At 51.4% G+C, this 24150-nt stretch overlaps 1 protein-coding gene across 1 annotated transcript in view; it reads right to left on the bottom strand.

The window, feature by feature from the left end:
* BMP7 (bone morphogenetic protein 7) overlaps positions 1-24150 on the bottom strand; it is an 86981-nt gene that overhangs the window by 35390 nt on the left and 27441 nt on the right. The window contains exon 2 of the mRNA XM_019972149.2: positions 17891-18083. Coding sequence (XP_019827708.2) covers positions 17891-18083 — 193 coding nt within the window. The remainder of the gene's footprint in view (positions 1-17890; positions 18084-24150) is intronic.

Below are 24150 nucleotides of genomic sequence, written 5' to 3'. Positions count from 1 at the left end.
TGATGGCTCAGATGGCAAAGAGTCTGATTGTCATACAGGAGATCTGAGTTCGATTCCCGGGTCAGGAAGATCCCCTGGAGAAGAGAATGGCAATCCACTCCAGTATTCTTGCCTGGAGAATTCCATGGACAGAGGAGCCTCGTGGGCTATGGTCCCTGGGGTGGTAAAGAGTCTGAAACAACTGCGTACCTAACACTTTCACTTTTCACTGGGGTCAGAGTACTGCTGTGGCTTGCAGGCTCCCCCTCCCAGGGACACCCAGGAGAGTACCTGAAATCTAACCCACAGCGGGAAGCAGGAGGAAGCCCATGCCATCACCTGACCCAGTTTCCAGCATCTCAACCCACCTCCCTCTGGAAAGTCCTACTATGACAGAAAAGTGGATATTTTAAAATCTCCAGCGTGGGAAGGTGGAAAGTCCTTTTCTTTCCGCCCCTTCCCTGCCTTTTTTTTTTTTTCCTGCCCTGTGGTTCCTTAGAGACTATTTAGAGACTGTGATCTCAAGGAGGGCCTTTGCCCACAACCCATTCCTGGAGCAGTAGAGCCCCACGCAGGATGCAAGATGCCAACCACTCCACCCAGGGCCTCGGAGAAATCATTAACACTTTGCACACACTTAGCTCCTGGGAACACAAGCCTGAAACTGGCAGGATGGGAAGCCTGAGGATTCCTCTGGCCCCTGGGCTCTGCAGGGAGGAGCGAGAGCTATGGTCCAGGGGCTGTGAGTGCATCTCACCTGAGGACAAGTAAACCCTGAGGAAGGACCCTCAGGGTGAGCAAGACAAAGGAAAGCATCAGATTCGAGGGGTGAGGCTGTCCAGGGAGGTCATTCCTTGAAAAGTGTCTCCTGAGGGAGGCCAGAAAGGTGAGCAGGGCTGATGAAGCTCAGGGAAGGAAGCGTGTTCCAACAGAGGGAACAGAATGTGCAAAATCTCATGAGAGAGGCAACCGTGGAGGGGCTGTGGGAGCTCGGTGAGCACAGGGGCGGGTGGTGGCACGAACCTGCAGGGCAGCCTCCAGCCACGGGAAGGTTCCGATGCTGGGAGAGCTGGGCGGCTGGCAAGTTTTAAGCAGGGAATGGAAATAATTGGCTTTGGGTAGACTCTCCATAGGGCTTCCCAGGTGGCTCAGTGGTAAAGAATCCACCTGCCGATGCAGGAAACTCAGCTTTGATCCTTGGGTTGGGAAGATCCCCACTCCAGTATTCTTGTCTGGAGAACCCCAAGGACAGAGGAGCCTGGCAGGCTACAGTCCATAGGGTTCACAAAGAGTCAGACATGGCTGAGCACTAAGCACAGCACACAGACTCTCCCTCAGCCCTGCTCTGACCCTCACCCTCACCCTATGGCTCTTTGGGAAACTGCAGGGCTGGACATTTTACTTTTAAAACCCTACATGTTGTAAACGGTTTCTGGGCCTCGTGAACACTCCTCAGAAGGCAGTAAGCGATGGAGAGGCCAGAGCTTTCCCAGACTAATTCGATGTCACAGAGGGGGAGCAGGCGATGGCGCTGCTAAGGATGAGTCAGGCTGGGAAGGCAGCAGCCCCGCCACCATGCACCTGGAGTCTGCCGGCAAACATCAGCCCTGCAGGGAAGCGCGGAAAGGAGATCAAAGGAGCCCACAGAGGAAGTGGGGCGTGGCTGCCCTGAGGCTCTCGGTCCTGGGAGTGCCCCTCTGGGCAGGGGAGGACCCAGCCCAGATCCCAGCACCCCACTGGGCTTCAGGGAATGCCCCATCTCTCTTCCAAGTCACCCAGACAGTCCCTGGTGACCCCAGGATGGGAAGATGAAGTCAGGGAGGTCTAAGGCTTTTTTTAAACATTTTTTTTTCTTAAGGCTGCGCCTATCCAGGAAGCCTAAAATTAAGTCATCTGGGGGAGAAAGGTGGAAAAATACACACACTAAAGCACAATATCCTCCCACAGCCAGAGCACGAGTCACCAGCCCACAGCTTCGCCACCCCCAGGACTGTCTGTCTATCTGTCTCTGTCTCCCTCCTCTCTTCCCTTCCCCATCCACCTACCAGGGCATTCACAGGAGGGTCAAGGACACTCCTTCCCAGAGCCCAAGAGGCCTATGTTATCAAAGTCAGGACACAGATCAGCAGCCATTAAGGTCTGGGTCTCCGTTGCCCCGTGTGCAAGAGGAAGGGTTGCAGTTTGCCAAACTCTCAGAAACAGTCTCTCACAAATAAAGTATTAAGAGAGGAAAATGAACAGGTTGAAGACCACAAAGTTCTGTATTCAAATAAGACCAGAAAGCACCAAGAACAAGCACCAGAAGGCACTAAGAGATTTCACGATGCACATCAGCTCTTGAGAGGTTCTGAGAGATCCTGGACTATAAAGAAACTATATATAGTTCTTTGGACTACAAAGAAACTATATATAGTTCTTTGGACTATAAAGAAAACTGAGCACTGAAGAATTGATGGTTTTGAACTGTGGTGTTGGAGGAGACTCTTGAGAGTCCCTTGGACTGCAAGGAGATCAAACCAGTCCATCCTTAAGGAAACCAGTCCTGAACATTCATTGGAAGGACTGATGCTGAAGCTGAAACTCCAATACTTTGGCGACCTGATGGGAAGAACTGAGTCATTGGAAAAGACCCTGATGCTGGGAAAGATTGAAGGTGGGAGGAGAAGGGGATGACAGAGGATGAGATGGTTGGATGGCATCATCAACTCAATGAACATGAGTTTGAAAAAGCTCTGGGATTTGGTGATGGACAGGGAAGCCTGGCACACTACAGTCCATGGGGTGGCAAAGAGTTGGACATGACTGAGTGACTGAACTGAGAGATCCTGCTGCAAAGCACTGTCTCCTCTGGCCATGAAGAGTGATTACAGAGGCTCTGAACTTATGTACACATGCAGATCATGGGGGCCGGCAGTGGAGAGCGATGAGGACTGGAACTAAAAATGGGATGCAGCTACCAGCTGGAGAAAACAGCCAGGAGGTCTAAGTGGAGCTCAAGATTCTCCCCAGGGTAGATCATACTCTGAGGAGGTCAGGGATGTAGAATTGTGAAGTAAGACTTTGGGTCCTAGGAAAGTTGAAATCAAATCACAGCAGAGTGATCTTGGGAAGGCTCTTCTGTTTGTAAAGTGGAGATAGCAATGAGCACTATTCTAAGGATGCATTAACTGAGTTCAGTTGAGATGCCTGCATGGAGCTGAAGGCTCAAGGCTCCAGGATACAGCAGGGCTCACTCACAACCACATCGTTCTGCCCCTCTGAGAGGCAGCAGTCTTAGAACAGGCCTGGCACGGAAATGGCCCATTGAACCCCATGATACCTAAGAGGCAAGTCCTGTTGTCCCTTTCACAGGAAGGAGAGTGAGGTTCAGGGCAGCTCACAGAGCTCCTGGGGTGGAGGGAGAGCAGCCACCTAGAGGAAGCTCAGCATCTTCTTTCCACCCTTCTGGCCCCTCCCTGCTTCCGTCCCCAGCAGCCCTGCTGGGCCTTCAGAACCTCCATTCTGAACAGATCACCGCCCTGCTCTAAGCCCTTTATTAGCTCTTAGAATAAGAAAGCCAAATTCCCCAGTGTTTCATAAAAAAAGGAGAGGCTGTAACTGCTGGTCCAAACTGGGAAACACTGGGGAGAAAAAGGAGGCACTGTTAACTCCAGGTGGGCACAGGGGGGCATTTTATCACCCTTCCTATAGGCTCTGGGGGGGTCTGGTCCCCCTCCCTCTCCAACACCTCTTGCCACCCCACTGTTCTTCTGTCTGCCCCCCAGGGCTCCAGCCACCCCAGCCTCCTTTCAAGCTTTCATCTGGGCCAGATTCCGCCCACTCCAGGCCATGGTCCATGCTGTTCCCACTGCCTGGAACACTGTTCCCTGTCCTTTTTCCCCTGTCACACCTGGACACCCTGCAACCCCCCAGGGAAGCCCCTGCCTGATGGGCGCACCCTCTTCCAGCCTCACGGCCTCTCCTTTGCGGCACTCAGGTTGGAGCTGAAATGTGCTTGTATGGTTCTCAGGTTTTCCTCTCACCCCAACACACTGTAAGCTCCTCAGCGGCAGGAACCAGTCCTGCTTTGCTTACCTCTGTTGGAGTCCCAGGATCTAGCAACCAACACAGCACACAGTAGGTTTCAAAGACCTTTGAATGAAGGTGCTGCTAACTGGAGTTTCGTTTCAGGCAAGGAGGTTTTCTGGTGTCACTTTCTGTAGTTTTATGTTACTCAAAAAAAGGAAGAGTGAGTGTTCTTTCTAACGATTCAAGTGCCTCTGGGCTTCTCTGGTGGCAAAGCGGTAAAGAATCTGCCTGCAGTGAAGGAGACATGGGTTTGATTCCTGGGTCGGGAAGATCCCCTGAAGGAGGAAATGGCAACTCACTCCAGTATTCTTGTGTTGGAAATTCCATGGACAGAGGAGCCTGGTGGGTTACAGTCCGTGGGGTCGCAAAGAGTCAGACACGACTGAGCAACTGAGCACACACCCACACAGGTGCCTCCAGAGACGGATTTACCTCCACCTCCCTGGGCCTCGGGCCACCATCCACTCCATACCCACTGGGAGTCTTCTTCCAGCTCAGGGGCACCAGGCTGCCTGGTAACACAGGCTGGTCCGTGCCCAGGCACCTCCACGTCCTCCACCTTGCACAGGGCCTGCCTGGGTAGTCACAGGGTGGCCAAATCACCCCCAGCCCATCCCAGTTGGAGGCTGCCTGGCCGCTTAGGCCTCACCTCCTCCACTTCTGTGTCCTCAGCCCTCGGTCAAGATTAGCTCCTTGATCTGCATGTTGTCAGGAGAAACCCAGAGGACATAGACGGGCAGGGGACCTCGACTAGGAAGAAAGTCAACCTCCAGTTTACTTTGGGACCCAACTCTTGTTCCTGCTTACTTAAGATTCCAGGGTTTGGGCCACAGAATTCCCAGAAAACTGGTGGTCTGGAATTCTGTTCACCCTGGGTATGGTCCCTACAGAAACCAAACACTGAGAAGTGAGCCATGCTGGGTATTTCAGAGCTCAGAGGTGAGACATAAAGGCCCCTGGGTGCTCCCAGAACAACCAGGCCTTGTGGGGCACGTTGTGGAGCTCTGAGACGGGAAATCCCACGCGCCAGGCAGCTGCCTGCGTCTGGCATCCCGGGGGCGGGTGGGCGAGACGCCGAGCATGGGAGACTCATCTTTCGAGACTTTCCCCAGTTGCTCCATTTCCTCCAGCCTCCAGCTCCAGCCCGAAATAGCACAAGGTAAATTCAGCCTCCTTCACGCACACACTCAAGGAATAAACAAACACACTCATGTTGGGTCATCTTTCCTACCTATTTTTCCCCCCCCAAAAAAAGAACCACAGGCTGTTTTAAGATTCCAAACCCAGACGCAAAAAAAATTAAGTGAAGCTGGGAAAAAGGAAATGAACTCAGCAATGGAGTTTGCAGACAGAGCAAGTGTTGTGAGGACCACAGTCCAGGTTTTCAAAAACAAAGACCAGATCGCGATGCAGAGCAGGGAGGGGTGCTGAGAGATGACAGGGAGCGGGCAGGCTGAGGACACACCCCTGTGCCAAGCATCACATGTGCCTTATGCCACTGTACCCCTGCCAGCCCTACCAGGTGGGCACAATTGTCCTCTGTTATATTTTGTCCCTCCCCTAGGAGAAGATAAACGGTAAAGTGTCTGCCTGCAATGGGGGAGATCCGGGTTCGATCCCTGGGTCAGGAAGATCCCCTGGAGAAGGAAATGGCAACCCACTCCAGTATGCTTGTCTGGAAAATCCCATGGACAGAGGAGCCTGGTAGGCTATAATCTGTGGGGTCACAAAGAGTCAGACACGACTGAGTGACTTCACTTTCTTCTTTCAGGAGAAGATCCTGAGTCAAAGGCTTGAATGCAAGTGGTTTGTCTGAGAAGTGACCCCAGGAACCACCAGGAAGGGGGTGGGAAGTAAGGCAGGGATGGAAAGAGGTCAAAACATGAAGCTGTGGGCATCTGGGGCTCACATCCGCCAGGCGCCCCCGGACGCTGTCTGAACACAGCTCTGCGTGGTACTTCCTGGGGCATGAGGAGGCTGGAGTCAACATCCACTTGCCGTTGCCCACCTGCGATGGAAGGATGCTCCGGGGGCTTGACTCTGCAGTGGGTTGCCTGCATCCGGGGGTCAGAGAAAGCCCCGGGGCAGGAGAGGGCGGTGCCGAGCAGAAGCATCTAGACTGTGGCTCCAGCCAGCCATCACAGGGAGGAGGCCTTGTCCCAGGTCACAGCTGGCGAGGTCAACACAGCAGGAGTGCCCATCCTGGGCAGCCAGGGACTCCATCCCCGTGATGATCTATAGGGGGCGCCTGTGGGCGTGGGACCTTGGAGAGAAGACCCAGGGATGAAGGGGAAGCTGGTGGGTGGTCCCTCTTACAGGAATCAAGACTACAGACCTCATGGATTCTTCTCCTAGGAAGAAGGAGGGATGTGCCGCGAGCCCTGCACATGTGAAAGTCACTCAGTCATGTCCGACTCTTTGTGACCCCATGGACTGTACAGTCTATGAAATTCTCCAGGCCAGAATACTGCAGTGGGTAGCCTTTCCCTTCTCCAGGGTATCTTCCCAACCCAGGGATCGAACCCAGGTCTCCCACATTGCAGACAGATTCTTTACCAGCTGAGCTACAAGGGGAAGCCCAAGAATACTGGAGTGGGTAGCCTTTCCCTTCTCCAGGAGATCTTCCCAACCCAGGAATTGCACCGGGGTCTCCTGCATGGCAGGTAGATTCTTTACCAGCTGAGCTGTGAGGGAAGCCCACCCTGCATGTGTAATGCTGGGAGACGTTCTCCAGGGGCTCTGCTGGAAGACGCTCTCCAAGGAGACACTCCAATCTTCTTCCTTCGACAAGGACTGGCTTCTCTGGGAGCTGCTCCTTCGAATGCTTGTCCCACCTGAAAACCTGACTCACAAACCACCCCGCACCCCTATTCCCCTGGCCTGTGGACCCAACCCTGGAGCCAAAGGTTGAGCCCAAATCCCTCACCCACAGCGTTAAGGGGAAATGAAACATCTGCTTTCGGACCCAAGTGTCATCTTTAAAAGTCCCTAACTAGGCTCTGAGGAAGAGCCCCCAAAATTTAAAGTCCTACCCCCTTAAAGGCTCTCACCATCTAGTTTTCACTCAAGAAGAGGAACCACAGGATGTGTGTCAGGCACCAGGGGTGCAATGGTCGAAGGCCCCAGAGGCCACAGGCTGAGGACCTGGCGATCTTGACCACCTGAGTGCAGATTTGGAGGATGTGGGTGTCGAGTTGGATTTTGAAAGAGGTCAGGTTGAGACAGATCAGCAACAGTAGCAGAGGATTATGACTAAGTGCTCTGTCTAAAGCTGGTTGATTGTCATTGTCACCAGGAAAAAGCAAGGTATAAGAAACCCACAGGCAAGAGGTGCCCAAGGAGACGTGACGACCAAATGTCATGTGATGTCGTAGAGCGGAAGAAGGACACTGAGGAAAAAACAAGAAAACCTGGGTCAATTATTGACTTCAGTTCATAATAATAATGCGTCAACATTGGTTCCTTAAATATAGCAAATGCACCAAACTCATGAATGTCATTGGGCTTCCCAGGTGGCTCAATGGTAAAGAATCCATCTGCCAGTGCAGGAGAGACAAGAAGACACAGGATCAGTCCTTGGATGGGGAAGATCCCCTGAAGGAGGACATGGCAACCCACTCCAGTATTCTTGACTGGGAAATTCAGGACAAAGGAGCCTGTCAGGCTACAGTCCCCCGGGTCACAAAGAGTCACACATGACTGAAGCAACTTAGCACACATGCGTACATATGGGGGATCTTAGCTCCCTGACCAGGGATCGAACCATACCCCTGCAGTGGAGGGCAAAGTCTTAACCACTGGACCACCAGGGAAGATCCACTCCTCCAATTGCCCCCAAATGCCCAAAGACCTGGGCACTATCGAGGGAAAAGAAGAAAATGGTGCTGTTGCAGGCTGGCAATTGGAAGACAAAGGAGGAGCCAATGTTTGGAAGCATGCTGAGCATTTACCCAAGTGCCAACTTCCACCCTGAACTTGAAATAACCAAGGGCTTCCTTAGTCATGGTTGACTCCTTTAAAACATCCCCTTCCTGGTGAGCCTGCATTTCCCATCCTTACTGAGTTCACATCTGAACAGGCACTTTTCTTCCCAGCTACAGATGACTGCTCATGACCAAATTGAAAAATATTAATTCTCTCTGTCTCCTGCCAAAAAGGCTAAAGCAATTACAGGCCCTGATATGAAACACAGATGTTAATACATTTGGAAAAACAGACTCCTATGGACGAGCAGAGGTCCAAGTATGAAGTGCTTTTGGAATTAAAGCACCGGGATCAAGTTATACAGCCAGCCCCCAATACTGAAGCCCATTCTTCCAAAATTCATTCCAGCATAGGGAACCCGGGGCCAGGGCATACAGGCTGACATGTCCCCTACTTGCAAACAAGAACCAACCCACCCTTGGGTACCCACTGGCACACAAACTCAAAATAATATAATTATAATCATCAGAGGGAAACTTCCCTGGGATCGAAAAGTATTATAATTATGGGCAATTTTCACTTTTTGGAAATTGGGCTCAGATGCTGAAGAAAGATTGCAAGAGAGGTGTTCTCGGGTTTCAGTTCTGGAAGAGAGAACACATTGGAAGGTTTGCGAGGATGGACGGGCCCAAGGCTGGATGCTCGGGAAGTGAGAGAGGGGCACCAGCAGGTACCTGTTTCACATAGCCTTGTGCCAGCCGCTATGTCTGGTGCTAAGACTCCTCGTGAAAGACGCTGCTACCGTCAGTCCATTCAGGAAGCCCACGGCTAGGAGGCTAGATCCCTCTAGCTCCATTCATGCTTATGTGTCTCGCTGAGCACCTACTGTATGCCAGGTTCCAGGCACACAAGATGGAACAGTGAGCAAAGCGCACCAGACGCCTGTCCTCATGGAGAGTTCGTCCCTGGCTCTGCTTCTGGGTCACCATGATGGTCTCCACACTCCCACTCAGATCTTCGCTGATGAGGCTCATGGGGGCTCACGAGCCACTCGAGTCCATGTGGATCCCAAGCCCTTGGTCTTTACTGACTGTCCACACAGCATTTCTGAGACAAGCAGGGCAGCTCTTCTGTCTTCTCAACCTCAGTTCCCTTGTGCAGAAAATGTTTCCCTCCCATTACCCAATTCCTAGGATTGCCATGAAGAGAAAGGGGATGTGTGTATCCACCAGCCAAGGAGGAAAAACAGATATGATTGGGGACAGATACAAACGTCCTTTCCTTAACCCCTAACCTGCTACTGTGCCTCAGTTCCCTTGCCTGCAAAATGGGGTGAATGGTGGTACCCCCCTCGGGGGCTTGGGAAGGACAGTGACAGCACACTGCGTGCCCTGAGCAGTCAGCTTTGTCATCGTCACCGTCGGGCAAAGACAGACACCTCTTCCCTCAGTTCGCAGAGGTGTTACCCAAACCGGAGCGTGCAGATTACATCGCGAATTCGGAAGACATCAGCCAAACGAACAAGATGTAAAGAAGTGGCCCTTTCTATGAGGTGGGTCTGCAAGGGGCTGCCTCATGGGACACTTGATCACCTTGACCTTTGCATTCATTAAGCATTCAATCCATGCAGTGACAGGAACAGGGCAGAGAAGCAACTCCTTATAAAGGCTCCTCAGCATCTCTATTTAGAATCTTCTCTCCCAGAAAGGTGTCTCAGCTGCCACCTGCTCATTCTGGGGAATCCGACACCAGTAAAGCATTGTCCTGGGAGAGGAGGCAGGGCAGGAGTCTCCACCTGCACTGAATGGATGATAGGACTCCCACAAGGTCCCTCAGATCCTCAAAGAAGCAGGAAAGAACAAGGAACAAGTCCACTCTGGGCATACTCAGACTTGTTACATCAGAATTCTGAGGGGGGTGGAGGGGGTTGGGGGACGGCGGTGGACCCAGCATTTGAAATTTTACTTGATGCCTGGTTTTGAATTCCACCTTTAGTGTGTGGCCTCGGGAAGGTCATCTGACCTCTCTGTGCCCCAGTGACCCCATCCACAAAATGGGAAAATAAGACATCCTGAGGATGTCGTGAAGACTTAGAGAGGGCAACTTGGAAGCACTCGATGCAGAGAATTTGCCACCACTGACTTGTGTCTTGCCCTGTGAAGCCAGTTTGGGGATGAGTTACAAAAGGAAATGGAAGGCACAAAGGCTTTAAAAGGCACCAAGGCCCACACTGGCCCTGGTCCACAGGACAGCGGGCCAACAGACAAGTGGTCCCGGGCTGCAGAGCAAGGCAGGCCAGCTGCGACTTGACCAGCACAGCTTGAGCCCGACACAGCTTGTTCCACTCAGTGGGGGAACTGCTGGATGCAGGGTTTTTTTCCAGTGCAATCCCTCTGGGCACGTGAGTAGACCCCAAGGGCCCCTGAGTCCTGCTGAAGCTGCTCTGAGCTGGGATTCGGAGGAGGCCCTGGAGGAAGGTGGCCAGGAGTGCCTGGGTGCCCTGGACCAGGCTGCTGTCCCCTGACTTTCTAGGACATTTCAGCCATGCCTGGACAGCCAGTGCTCCCTCTTTGCCCTCTGGGAAGCTGAACCAGCAACTCCCAAGAAAACAGCTCAAAACCAGAGCTCACACCCTGGGGCGGAGGTACTGTGGTGCGAGGTGAAAGCCAGGAGACGCAGAACCAGGCACGTAGGCCCTCTGTGGGAGCAAGAATACTTCAGGAGCTCCCGGAAACCTCTACAAGCAGCGCCCAGCAGGACCTCTCCATTCAGCCTGCCCCTGCCCCTGTGCCACGGAGCAGTCAGTCAGTCAGGGCCTGGTCCACACTCGGGCTCAGTCCTCTGGGAAGGAGACAGTCTTCTCTGAGAGACCGAGCCAAGAGGAGTCCAGGGGCCTGGGCTAGAGGAAATCTCTCCCCCTTGCTCTCCTGGGCATGTGTGATGGCCCACAGAGGAGGGAGAAGAGAGAGCTCAGACAACTGTTCTCAGTTTGGGCTACACAGTGAATCACCTGGGAGTTTAAAAAATCCTGATGCCCAGCCGTACCCCAAACCTCAGTCGTGTACTAAGTATGTACATACTTTGCGACCCCTTGGACAGGGCTCCTCTGTTCATGGAATTTTCCAGGCAAAAATACTGGATTGAGTTGCCATTTCCTCCTCCAGGGGATCTTCCTCACCCAGGGATTGAACCTGCGTCTCCTGCATTGGCAGGCGGATTCTTTACCATTGAGCCGCCTGGGAGGCCTGGTTATGCAGGTGATTCTAATGAACAGCCAAGGGTCAGGACCACAGCCGGGAACTGGGAGTCACCCTGTTTGAGCCTCTTTCCTCCAAGGTGCTGCTGTGACCAAGAACTCAAGCCCTGGAATCCAAGAGACCTGAGGCTGAGTCCCAGCTCTGCCCTGTTGGAACTGTGGGGTCTCAGGTAAATAACCTCCCCTCTCTAAGCCAGTCGCTACACCTGGGAAATGGGGATATCAAGTCTCTGCAGGGTCATCTCCAAGGTCCTCAATGAACGTGAAGTGCCCTGCAACGCGACCATGTCCCTCTGTCCACTGCTCACAGTGACTGAAGTCAGATAAGAAGATAACGAGCAGTCTCATTACCAAGTCCTGACACGACAGACTTGGGAAGGGTCTGATGACCCACTGCCCTAGGGCTGCCCCAGGGCATGGAGACTGCAGTGCTGTGCCCACAACACCCCCTGCCCCCTGCTCCCCATAGTGGGACGTCCTCTCCCCCAGCAGTTCCCCTCCCAGTTCTGTGCATCGCTTCCCCGGGAGCTTGTCAGACACACAGAAGCTCAGGCTGCACTCCAGCCATCTGACTTGGAACCTGCATTTTCACCGTGTCCCTCTGAGGTCACCCTCCCGGCAGCCAAAGTCCCTGAGACACACAGAGGGACATTTTTTATCCTGCTGCCAGCTTCATCTTGACTTTGGCAGTGACGGAGTCCCCACGAGGGGGTTCTGCTGGCCGGCTGCCGCCAGGGTGTCTCACTGACCAGCTGCATCTCCTACAGGTGGGGCAGATCTGCAGGGACAAAGCGTGGACCCACAAGGAGAGGGGAGGGGAAGGGGGAGGCTGGAAAATGTCCAAGTTCCACAAATGAAACCCATGAGCTTTCGGGACCAACACCTTCACCCTGGGTTGGAACCAAAGCTAGAGCCAAAAGAGACAGAAGTGGCACCAGCTCCTGAAAGCCGAGCCCCACTGCCCAGCCCCTGGTCCAGCGTTCAGAAAAGGAGGGCAAGACTCTAATCCCTTAGCACCTCCCGCCACACCTCTTCCCCAGCAAGGCCACTGAAGCCAAGGCCACCTTCCCCAGACCTGCTTCTCAGCCCCCACTTCCCCCACAGCAGGCCAAGGGCGGCCCCAACACGCTTCTCCAGCTGCAAGCTGAGCCCGAGGGCCATGGAAGGCCTCCAGCTCGGCTCATTATCGGAATTTAATCTGGATTCCAAGAGATCAAGAGGACTCTGTGGAAAGTGGCTGCCACAGGGGGAGAGACGCTGAGGCCAACCCAAAGCCGGCTAATCCCCAGCACCCCGAGGGCTTTCCTGGAGCTCAGGCAGAGCCTCGCCAGATGTCCCAGCTCCAGGCTCCGCACAGCTGGGCGGTCGGTGTCGGGGAGGCCACAACTCCCTTAGCAGAGGGAGCAGACAGCTACACGGCGAGGCGGCGGGGGTGGGAACAGGGCTTCTCTCAGGGTCAGATCAGCCAAAGGCCTTCAGCTTGAAGAGGATGCATGACCCAGGTTGGGGAAATGCAAACTAGGGCTCCACTTCCAAGCAAGCTCAGGCCTATATCCCCATCAGATACTGCAGAATTAAGGGATTTAGCATAGATGGTAAAGGCAGTCCCACCCCCAAAACCCAGAGTCCTTCATTTTCCGAAGCAGGTCTCTGCATTCCCAGCGATGAAGGTGAGGATGGTAGTGGTGATGGTGGTGAGGATGGTGATGGTGGTGAGGATGGTGATGGTGGTGAGGATGGTGACGATGCTGAGAGTCATGGTGATGCTTCTAATATCTGCCAAACCTTCACTGAGCACTTACTATATTCAAAGTAAATTTGTCAACTCCCTTTATCCTCACCACAAGCCTGGGAGGTAGGTTCAGTTATTATCCCCACTGTACAGAGGAGGAGGCTGAGCCTCTGAGGGGTTACTACTTCCCAAGGCCACACTGGTACAGAGTGTCGGGATTTGAATCTATACTCTGGTTGTTTTTTTTTCTTTGTTTGGCCATGCCTTGCAGCATGCAGGATCTTAGTTCCCCAATCAGGGCTGGAACCCACGCTGCACAGTGGGTGTGGAAGCACAGACTGTGTGGAAGCACAGTCTTAACCACTGGACTGCCAGGGAAGTCCCCAAATCTACACTTTAAAGAGCTGGACTGTCCTAGCTGAGGAATTTATGTCATAGGATCGTTTTGATTCTGGATTCAAAAACAAAACCCACCCAGAAAAAAAGAATAATTTTTTGAAAAAATTGTTTAACCTTTTAACTTTTGGAGAATGAGGGCCTTGCTTCTTTCTTTCAAGTACTATGGATAAGAAGTTTGGAAGTCTAAGGCAAGTAGCCTCTCCTGCCCACTGGCTGCCTCTGTCCACTCCCTGCTCTACATTATGCTTTGCACCTGCCGTATCATCCTATGTCACCTCCTCTGTCTGAATGTCACCTCCTCGAGGGGCAGGGACTGGGGTCCGGTCACATCCACCACTACCCAACACACAGCAGGTGCTCAAACGCCTGTTGATGGGGAACTCGGTTTCCCAGCAAAGCCCAAAGGCCCCTGAGGCAGGAACGCAGAGCTGGGCTGAGCACCCCCAGAGATGGCCTATGGCTAAGCTGCTCATCAAGACAACCTGCCACGCTAGCCACAGAGCCACTGACAGCTGTCCTGCCCATTCCTCTTCCAACCACAGTGACTCAGGCCTTCTCTCTTTCCTGGGCCTCTGGATTCACCCCACGGATCTCAGGCAGGGGTGAGGAGGTGGCCACTTCAAACTACGACGGAACCAGGTGCCCACGAAGACCGCAGGCTGACACAGGCAGAAAGACGAGGAGCTGCTGGCAACCACTGCGGAAGCCAGAGGCTGGTGTTTCATCTAAGCGAGGACCTGGCGGCCCGTCCCACCCTGGCATCACTGCCTCCCTTGTGTCCTTCCAACAACCCACGCTTGCTTGTCTCTACCTCAAGACAGTGGCCCCTACAGTTCCCTGAGACACCGTCTCCTCACCCCATTTCAGATCCTTCTAGTCATTCAAACATCCCCAGCTCAACAAGCCGTCTAGGAACACCAATCGCCTTATCAGGCCAGTGGATCTACTTATTTGCTAAGTTGTTGATTGCCCATCTTCTTCACCCTATTATGGATGGAACTGCATCTCCTACAAACATACACTCCAGTCCTACCGCGGGGACCTCTGATTGGGACCTTCTTTGGAATTAGGGTCTTTACAAATGTAATTAGGTAAGTAATGAAGTCGTGCTGGAGCAGGGCAGCCCCTAAGCCAAGATGACTGGTCTCTTTATCAGAGGAGGAGAGGCATGCAGAGAGCACGCACAGCCATGTGACAACAGAGGCAGAGACCAGAGCAGTGCAGCTGAGAGCCAGGGATGCAGTCAAGGGCCAGTCTCTTCCAGAAGCTGGAAGAGAAAGGAAGGATCCGTTCCTGCAGATGTTAGAGGGAGCACAGCCCTGCTGCCACCCGGATTTCAGACTTCCAGCCCCCAGCTCTGTGAGAGAGCACATTTCTATTGTTCCCAGCCACCCCATGTGTGGCGCTTTGGGAGGGCATTTAAAAATGCCCGATGGGAACTTCCCTGGTGGTCCAGTGGCTAAGACTTCGCCTTACAACGCAGAGGGTGACAGTTCAGTCCCTGCTCTGGGAGTTAAGATCCCACATGACTCATAGCCAAAACAAAACAAAGCATAAAACAGAAGCAATATTGTAACAAGTTCAATAAAGACTTAAAAAAAAAAATCACCCACATCAAAAAAAAAAATTGAAAATAAAAAATTGCCCAGCTTTGAGACAAGGTCCCTGCCCCCATGAGCTGGGCTGGTTTATCCCAGTGGTTTAACAGAGGTGGTTGAATAAGTGAATGGCTGGACTCCCATGGATCTCTCCAAATGCAGTGGCCTCTGTGTCCTGTGGGGGAAGCTCGTGCCCACCAGCCCCCTCTTGCCATCACTGAGTCTCTGCTGCTCTTCCCAGCACATGGACGGGAGGGAGAAAGCCCCGCAGGTGCTTGGGGTGCTAGTTGGGGTGCTCCTCACATCAGGGGCAGTGCCTGAGGACGCTCCAGTCCTGAAACGAGCTCCACCCACATCAGCAGCATCCCAGCTGACCCCAACGACCCGGCCAGGGAGGGGGAGCACATTCCTGCCTGGAGATCTTGGAGGAAGAGCCACCCAGGCAACACCAATCAACCATCTCTGTCCTGCTCAGCCAAACCCAGTTGGGGCAGCCACATTCCTGAGGTTAAACCTCTTGATGGAGGTTTCTGAGGCAGGTTTGGGGAGCCTGCCAGAAAGCCCAGAGCATGAGCTGGGCTCGAAGTTTGTACAAGTGGACTGATCAAGTGCCATTAACCAATAGCCTCTGGGTACCTGCCTGGCCCCCAGTACATCAGCCTTCACTAAAAAAAACAGTCAAACATATGCTCTTGTTCAAGAGCCCCAGGAGCTTTGTGAGAGCATAGAGCAGACATATGTCACCCTTGGGGAAAGAACTCAATGCTTCTTGTTGTAATTGGGTCTGGGAGTCAGGGTCCAGCCTTCCAGGGTTAACTGGGGCTTCTGAGGGCCTTCAGCAAGATTTCGAGGTGAATGACAAGGCTATCGCTGCCTGCCCAGAACCATACCCACAGTCTCTCCCCGCCGGAAGGGTCTGTCATCCTCTCCAGCAGGGGGACGGTATAGGAAAGTGCAGACAAGTGGGGACCCTAAAATGCAGATATAGTCCACACTGAGCTGCCATTTGTCACCCATCAGACAGAGTAACAAAGATCAGAACGGTTTGATAAGACCATGTTCGGGAGCCCATAAGGGCCACAGGCTTCCTCTATGTGGCTGGTGGGAGTATAAACTGACAGAACCTCCAAAGAGAACAGTTCAGCCAAATCTATCAGAGTTACTGACGTGTGGGCCCTTGACCCCACAATTCTGTTTCTAGAACTGTATCTGACTGATAGACAAGTGTTGGCCACACAGCCCATGCTGTTTATAATTCATAAAAATTGAGAGCTCAGCGTGTGCACACAGACAATTGGCTAAATACCCTCCAGCACAGCCCGCACGATGGGAGATGCATGGTGATGAGAAGAACAAGGATACCCCTGGGTAGCAATGTGAAAGGATCGACAAGTTTCACTGTCAAGATCATCAAGGTTTAGCAACAGATGTAGGTGCAGGAGACACTGCATGATGAGACACCATTTGTAAAAATATTTAAATGCACAAATATACTTGCTGATTTGAAAGAACTCAAGAAACTGCGGGCAGAGACAGTTAACTAAGGCAAAACACTGGAAACACTCAAGAAAAACTTGGTTTTCTAGTATTTAAGATGACCCCCCAAGTGACAGGGCTTGCCAAGCCAAATGTGCTAACAGGTTTCCTTTCCCACTGAAGAGGCCAGGACAGTCCAGCAGAAAGGAGGCACCCACACTGTCTTCCTTCCATTAATTACGATGAGTGGTAGGGAGGGGAAGGTCTGACATCCCAAGATGTCCGAACACTCAGCCACTGGGTAGCACGACCTAGGTCGCGTCCACCTCCGGACTTCAGAATGTCCCTGTTAGGGAAATGTTCCAGCTCATTCTCTTAACCTTCTCACCCCTTGGAGGACTTTGAAACAAAACTAAAAGGTCTCAAGAAATTAAAGTCTTTCAACAGAAGCTTCCGGTTCCTGACCTCAAGATTCTTGGAAGGCTAAGAGTTCTCTGCCTGTTTATTTTTCATTTGTGGATTTTTATCCCCTAAACATTTCATTACAAACAGCCACTTTCATTGGTGGCCTTACATCACGTGTTGGGTTTCAGTGATGCGTGGGAGATAGGCAGACTGTCAAAAATGCTTCTTCCTCTTCTTCATCCCCCTAAAGACACACTGACCCAGACAGACGACCCATAAATATCCATAGGGGGCCACACAACCACAGGCTCCCCTGGCTGTCCCTATTCCTAACCCAACCTGCTGATGGTGATAGTTTTAAGAAATGGTGACATACACCATTGTTGTTGTTTAGACACTAAGTTGTGTCTGATTCTTTGTAATCCCATGGACTCTAGCCCACCAGACTCCCCTGTCCATGGGATTTCCCAGGTAAGAACACGGGAGTGGGTTGCCATTTCCTTCTCCAGGGGATCTTCCTGACCCAGGGACTGAACCCACTACTCCTGCATTGGCAGATGGATTCTTTACCACTGAGCCACCAGGGATGCCCAACCTACACCATACACTTTCTCTAAAAAAGATAAACAGCCTGGCATGTGGTTGGTGCTCCCTCAGTCAATCCAAAAGGAAATCAATCCTGAATATCCCTTGGAAGAACTGATGCTGAAGCTCTAATACTTTGGCCACCTGATGTGAAGAGTTGAAGCATTAGAAAAGACCTTGATGGTGGGAAAGATCAAGGGCAGGAGGAGAAGGGGGCAAGAAAGGACAAGATGGTTGGATGGCATCATGGACTCAACGGATATGAGTCTGAGCAATCTCCAAGAGATAGTAAAGGACAGAGAAGCCTGACGTGCTGCAGGCCATGGAGTCGCAAAGAGTCAGACACGACTGAGTGACTGAATAACAATAACATGGGAAGTAGCCACGACAGACCGTGCCTCATCCTCTGCCGCTGCCTCCTCTCAGGAGGAGCTCAGGACCCCGCCCAGGCCCCAGGATGGTACCCACCTGCCCAGGTGCTCTTGCAACACCTGGTAGACACTGATCCGGAATGTCTCATTGTGGAAGTGTTCCCGGATGTAGTCCTTGTAAATGCGGAACTCAGCTGCAGTCACGGCCTCCCCTTCTGGGATCTTGGAGAGATCAAACCGGAACTCCCGGTGGTGGTAGCGCGGGTGGAAGAACTCTTTGTCATGTTCCACTGGGAAGGGAAGGAAACACACATGGGTACCAAGAGCTCATTAGTGACTGGGTTTCACTCTCCAGCTCAGAGTCCAAGCATCATGCCTATGCTTGCTAGAGACCTGCCCATAACTGGCAACCCCTGGTGATGACTGCCTGTTCCGGGCCAGGCCAAGCCGAGAGTGGGGGTGTGGACCCCCAGTTTACAAATGAAGACAGCTAAGGAACCCAGAAGTACAAAAATGTATGTTTGCCCATTGTGTGCTCTGTGATGGGTCTCACACTGAGCACTCTTGGCCATCACGTGATAGAACATGGAGGCAGGATCTAGCCCCATTTTACAGATGAGGAAACTGAGGCTCAAGGAGGCCAGGTAACTTGCCCAAGATCACAAGTTAGGTGAGTGGCTGAACTCTGAAACCCACACTCTTAACCTTTATACTTCCAGGAGCCAGGCGGCCTGAGACTAAGTAAGTTGTGCCAGTTGAGGTCTTAGCCAAGTTACTTGACCAGTGTGTGTGCCCCTTCCTCCAGGGTTAACACTGGCCTTTTCTCATAGGGAAGATCACAGGAGGTGGCGTTTAGGGCAGAGCCAGCCAAATGGAAAATAACTGCATTTGTCATAGTTACAGAGCCTCTCAAGAGAAACAATCACATAAGAGAAATAAACTGTGCATGCAAGTATTTACATAGTTCAGCTACGATAGCATTATTTGAAAAAAATTACAATAGATCAAATGGAAAAGAAATGTTTGAATAAGCATGATATTAACACAGGTACAATCACTTAAATCACAGGCAATGAAGAAAGAAAACTTAGACATATAATCACAAATACGGTTTGCTGCAGCAGGTGTATATACAACTTTTTTTATGTGCAAAATAAAACGTATTTTAACTGCTAAGACAGGTAAGATATCAGGGTTATAAGACTTCTTTTGAATAAATTGTCCAACTAAACTTCTTTAGGATCCTTGGAATGACTTTCTAAGTGAATTTCTTTCATTAATTATTTTAAGACAATGAGAGGCATGAACCATGACATTATTCTGTTCTTCCTGAAACCCAGAGAATCTGGTGATGTATCAAAGTCAGAATAGTCATTTCTTAAAAGAAGAGCAGTGACTAATTCAAAGTTCAAACCAAATCCCAAATCTTACCTTCTCAAGCTTTCCATTTTATATAGAAACCACTCCACAGTGTGAAATCTACACAATTTCAACCTCAGGGATCAAGACAGTTTAACAGTCACCACTAAACTATTAGGGAGGGAGAAACTTTTAGGGAGAAAATTGTGTCTTTACACTCTGTTGTTAAATCACTGTAGTTGATGACCCAAGACTTGAGTTAAAATAAATGTCCAGAGTTGATATGTCCCTGAGTTCATTAAGATAAGCTACCTAAGGAGACCCAGAACCTAGGAATCCAGTTTTTTCCCTCCCACAGCCCCTTGTATTCCAAAACACCACTGACTGAGAGAGCTCACACCCATGAACATAAAACTTTCACCTTCAAAGGATTAAAAGGATCCAAATCCCTGAGAAAGATAAGTCCAAAGAAAGTGGATTATGGAAAAACCATCCTGACAGTAACCAGCCTCATGACGGTCCCCAAAGCCAATTAATTCTACTGTCCTTCTTTGATAAAAGCCTGAAATAATTACCCCAAAATTGGCCCTGGGAGGGGAAATTCTGAGCTGGAGGGTGTCAATAAAGGGTAGAACAACAGGAGGCCCCTCAGCTGGGTGTCTCCTCTCTTGACCTTCTGCCACGTCAGCCAAGACCTCTGCCCCACATTCAGGTCAAACCTGATCCCCAAGCATCAGTCAGGAGTGTCTTGCCTCCTCTCCACGTCTGGGGTTCCTCCTCTCAGCACCTGGGGTGCCACCTCTCAGCATCTGGGGTGCCTCCTCTCAGCATCTGGGGTGTCACCTCTCAGCATCTGGGGTTCCTCCTCTCAGCATCTGGGGTTCCTCCTCTCAGTATCTGGGGTGCCACCTCTCAGCATCTGGGGTTCCTCCTCTCAGCATCTGGGGTTCCTCCTCTCAGTACCTGGGGTTCCTCCTCTCAGTACCTGGGGTGCCACCTCTCAGCATCTGGGGTGCCTCCTCTCAGTACCTGGGGTGCCACCTCTCAGCATCTGGGGTGCCTCCTCTCAGCACCTGGGGTTCCTCCTCTTAGTACCTGGGGTGCCACCTCTCAGCATCTGGGGTGCCTCCTCTCAGCATCCTCCCATTATAGTCACACAAAACATACAAGTGTGCCCCTTGCTAAATTAGTGTCCTCTGCACACGTGGATTACGATAAACAAATGCAGTTCACATTGCTGACTTGCAGAGGGCAGCAACATTTACAGGGTTCCTAAGTGCAAGTATTCAGAATAGAATAGACCTGGGTTTGATCCCTGGGTCGGGAAGATCCCCTGGAGGAGAAAATGGCAACCTGCTCCAGTACTCTTGCCTGAAGAATCCCATGGACAGAGGAGCCTGGCAGGCTACAGTCCCTGGGGTCACAAAGAGTCAGACACAACTGAGCGACCAAGCACACCACGCATCATCAATACATAATAATACACAAAGATAAACAGATACTATACATCCTTATGGGGCTTCCCTCATAGTTCAGTAGGTAAAGAATCCACCTGCAATGCAGGAAACCCTGGTTTGATTCCTGGGTCAGGAAGATCTGCTGAAGAAGGGATAGAATGTGTAGACGTCCTTATACATATGAGAAAAAATATAGAAGATACAGTATTTCTCCTGCTCCCTAGAGGATCATTTCGTGCCAGGACACAGCTCACTGTGATGTCACCGGAAGGTGCCACATCCATACCATCTCTTTCTCTTGGAGAGCCTCTTCATGGTTCTTCCAATCAAGCCACATGGTCCCAAGGGAGCCGCCATCTTGTCCCATGACCCCCTTCTCCAGAGTTGGGGGATGGGAGAGAATGAGCCCTTCACTGGGCCAAACACAGGATTTCTTTTATTTACTGGTACCTGGTGGGAAAGAGTCCTGTTTGTTTTCTCTGCCTTGAACCCTAAGGATGCAATGTCCTGGGCAGACACTCATTGACACTGCCTCACAGAGAAAGCTGATCTGTGAGAAAGAAGATTCTGGATGGGGAGGACAGAGCTCAGAATTGAGGGGTATGCCTTCCAGGTTCAATCCCCTGGCCTAGTGGTCCCCACACTTCCTGAAGTTCAAGGTTTCAGTCCTTCTAATTTGTGAGTCCCATGGAGATCCTTCCAATAAGACTCTGGTAAATTAATTAGAGTCAGGTGGCTGTCCTTTGCAACCAAGGCAGTTCTGAGCAAAACAACAGAGCCCAATTATATATAGTATAGTGTTAGCCACTCAGTCATGTCCGACTCTTCGCGACCGCATGGGCTATAGCCTCCAGACTCCTCTGTCCATGGGATTCTCCAGGCAAGAATACTGGAGTGGGTTGCCATTTTCTCCTCCAGAGGATCTTCCTGACCCAGGGATCTAACCAGGGTCTCCTGCATTGCAGGCAGATTCTTTACCATCTGAGCCACCCACAGATCAGATCAGATCAGATCAGTCGCTCAGTTGTGTCCGACTCTTTGCGACCCCATGAATTGCAGCACGCCAGGCCTCCCTGTCCATCACCAACTCCCGAAGTTCACTCAGACTCATGTCCATCGAGTCAGTGATGCCATCCAGCCATCTCATCCTCTGTCGTCCCCTTCTCCTCCTGCCCCCAATCCCTCCCAGCATCAGAGTCTTTTCCAATGAGTCAACTCTTCACACGAGGTGGCCAAAGTACTGGAGTTTCAGCTTTAGCATCATTCCTTCCAAAGAAATCCCAGGGCTGATCTCCTTCAGAATGGACTGGTTGGATCTCCTTGCCTGCAAAACCTGACCAATTATATACACAGCTGGAAATGGATGGGCAAGAAACATGTCCAGGTAACAGTGGGGGTGTCCAGGTGGCCATCCACTGTGAAAGCTGCTTTCTTCAGACGCAGATAATGTACAAGTACAAGCTGACCCCCTGACCAGCTCTGGGGCCAGGGGCAGTGACTGTCTCGATCCTGAACCTCCACTGTCCCGCACAGCCTGATGCCTAGTAGGGCTCCATTAGTCTACTGGATTCAATATATTAATCTTCATGTAATTCTCGGCTAGTCTTAGTCAACAATTTTTTAAAATAGCATACATGCAGTAAAGCACACAGACCCTAAGTGTTCATGAAGTTCTTTGAATTTTCTCAACGCAAACGCCCCCAGAGCACAACACAGCACATTCATGACTAGCGCCAAAGACACCCCTGCAGGGCCCCTCCCTAATACCAGACCCTCACTTGTCCCCAAAGGTGACCGCCATGCAAACACCCGACAACACAGACTCACTTTTCCCACTTGGGGTTTCCCCACCAGAGTCCATGTCCTTCGATCAACCATGTGTGCCCCCCCACCCTCTTTGTGGCTACGTGGAGCAGCAAGTCACTCATTCAGCTGCTGTACTGGATGTCACTGAATGGACAGGCCACAGCTGACTTTTCGATAGGCATCTGGGTAGTTTCCACCTTGGGACCATCACAACTGGGGCCATGATGGACATTCTTGCTTTTTGGTGAACACAGTTCTATGGGGTAAACACCTTGAAGCAGGGCTGGGAATGCACAGAAATCAAAGATTGGTCAAAGGTAAGCATTTTGAAGAAAGGGGCATGGAGAAGGGTCCCCGCGTGTTAGCCTGGACTGCCTGGAGTGCAGTGATGCCAGCAGTGGATGTAACCGGGAGGAAGAACCCCACAGATGAAGCAGGAAGGAAGAAAGCACATGTGGAGGCAGACAGGTTAAACTCGAGGTGACCTGCAGGAAATCCAAGCGGGAAAGTTGACTGGAGTTTTGAGAGTTCAACTGGGGACTATTGAATTGCATTTATGGATCACATTTTGTGGGAGAAAGGCACACACAAGAGAAAGATGTAGTGGCCTCGGACCACTACGGCATGAGAGATGGAGAACACGGCTATGAGAAGAACTCAATCCAGGGGAAGAAGCAAGACTAGAGACAGGCAAGATAAGACAACCAGCCTGTGGCCAGACTCAGATAACAGGGGCAGGGTGACCATTCACAGGATTTGGTCATCAGCTGCTCAGAGACACCAGGCAATGGTCATGGTCAAGACAGCCATGCAGAAAAGGCAAAAAGAGCAAGACTGTGGCCAGCTGCACACGAGAGACATTTGCATCGTGGAGCGGGGAGGGGGGACGGTCCGCCCATACAAGGCTGTCTCCACTCCCTCCTCGAGCAGCTCTCCTGGCCAGGGCTAGGAAAACTTGATAAACAGTAGTAATCATGTTAATGGCCCAGCTGCTCCTTCCAAAAACTTTATGGTTTTTAGAAAAAGCTTAGTTAACTTTCCAGACTATGCGATCCTTTCACTGTTCCCTAAGATGCTGCTAATCTATGAGAGGGGACCCAGAACTGTACAAGCAAAGGAACACTTTCCAAGTAAAAACTGTAAGTCCAGCATCAGAAGTCTGTTCCTCGCTCAGGAGCTCAGTCTGGACCACACAGCTCCAGTTACGGGCCAGGGGCAGACCCTTGAATCCCTTTCAAGAGGCTCTGAGAACCAGCAGAACCAACCAAAGTCCACAATATAACCAGAAACTAGAGCTGAGTTTTCAAAGACCCCTGACTGCTGAGGATCCCCTGGCCCAGTATCCCCACCCGCCAAGCCGATTTCACTCTGGAGCTTTCAACCCCATCTCCTTCCTGTCCTAGGGGGATATGATCCATTCGGAAGATTCTGGCACACGCCAGAATTCACTGGAGCTGATGTTACCAAGGCTGCTGTCACCTAGTCATCTACGGCCCTGCAGCTTCAAGGATGTGAAATTCGATGATGGCTCTTCATTCATTCCAAGATTTACATGGCAAGATTAAGGAGCTTGAAAAAGCTGCCAGAGGCATACCATAAATCGGGAGTTCTAGAGAAGTGAACAGGCATAGCAACGACATTACAGGAAAATGCTCTCTTAATAACATGAGCGTTAATACACTCTGCTGCTCTTACAGAAGAAGAGAGGAGACGGTCCTAAACACAGTGAAAAGCA

The sequence above is a fragment of the Bos indicus genome, chromosome 13 (assembly GCF_029378745.1).
Source record: "Bos indicus isolate NIAB-ARS_2022 breed Sahiwal x Tharparkar chromosome 13, NIAB-ARS_B.indTharparkar_mat_pri_1.0, whole genome shotgun sequence".
In the NCBI taxonomy this organism is placed as follows: domain Eukaryota; kingdom Metazoa; phylum Chordata; class Mammalia; order Artiodactyla; family Bovidae; genus Bos; species Bos indicus.
This window is presented reverse-complemented; position numbering and strand designations above follow the sequence as displayed.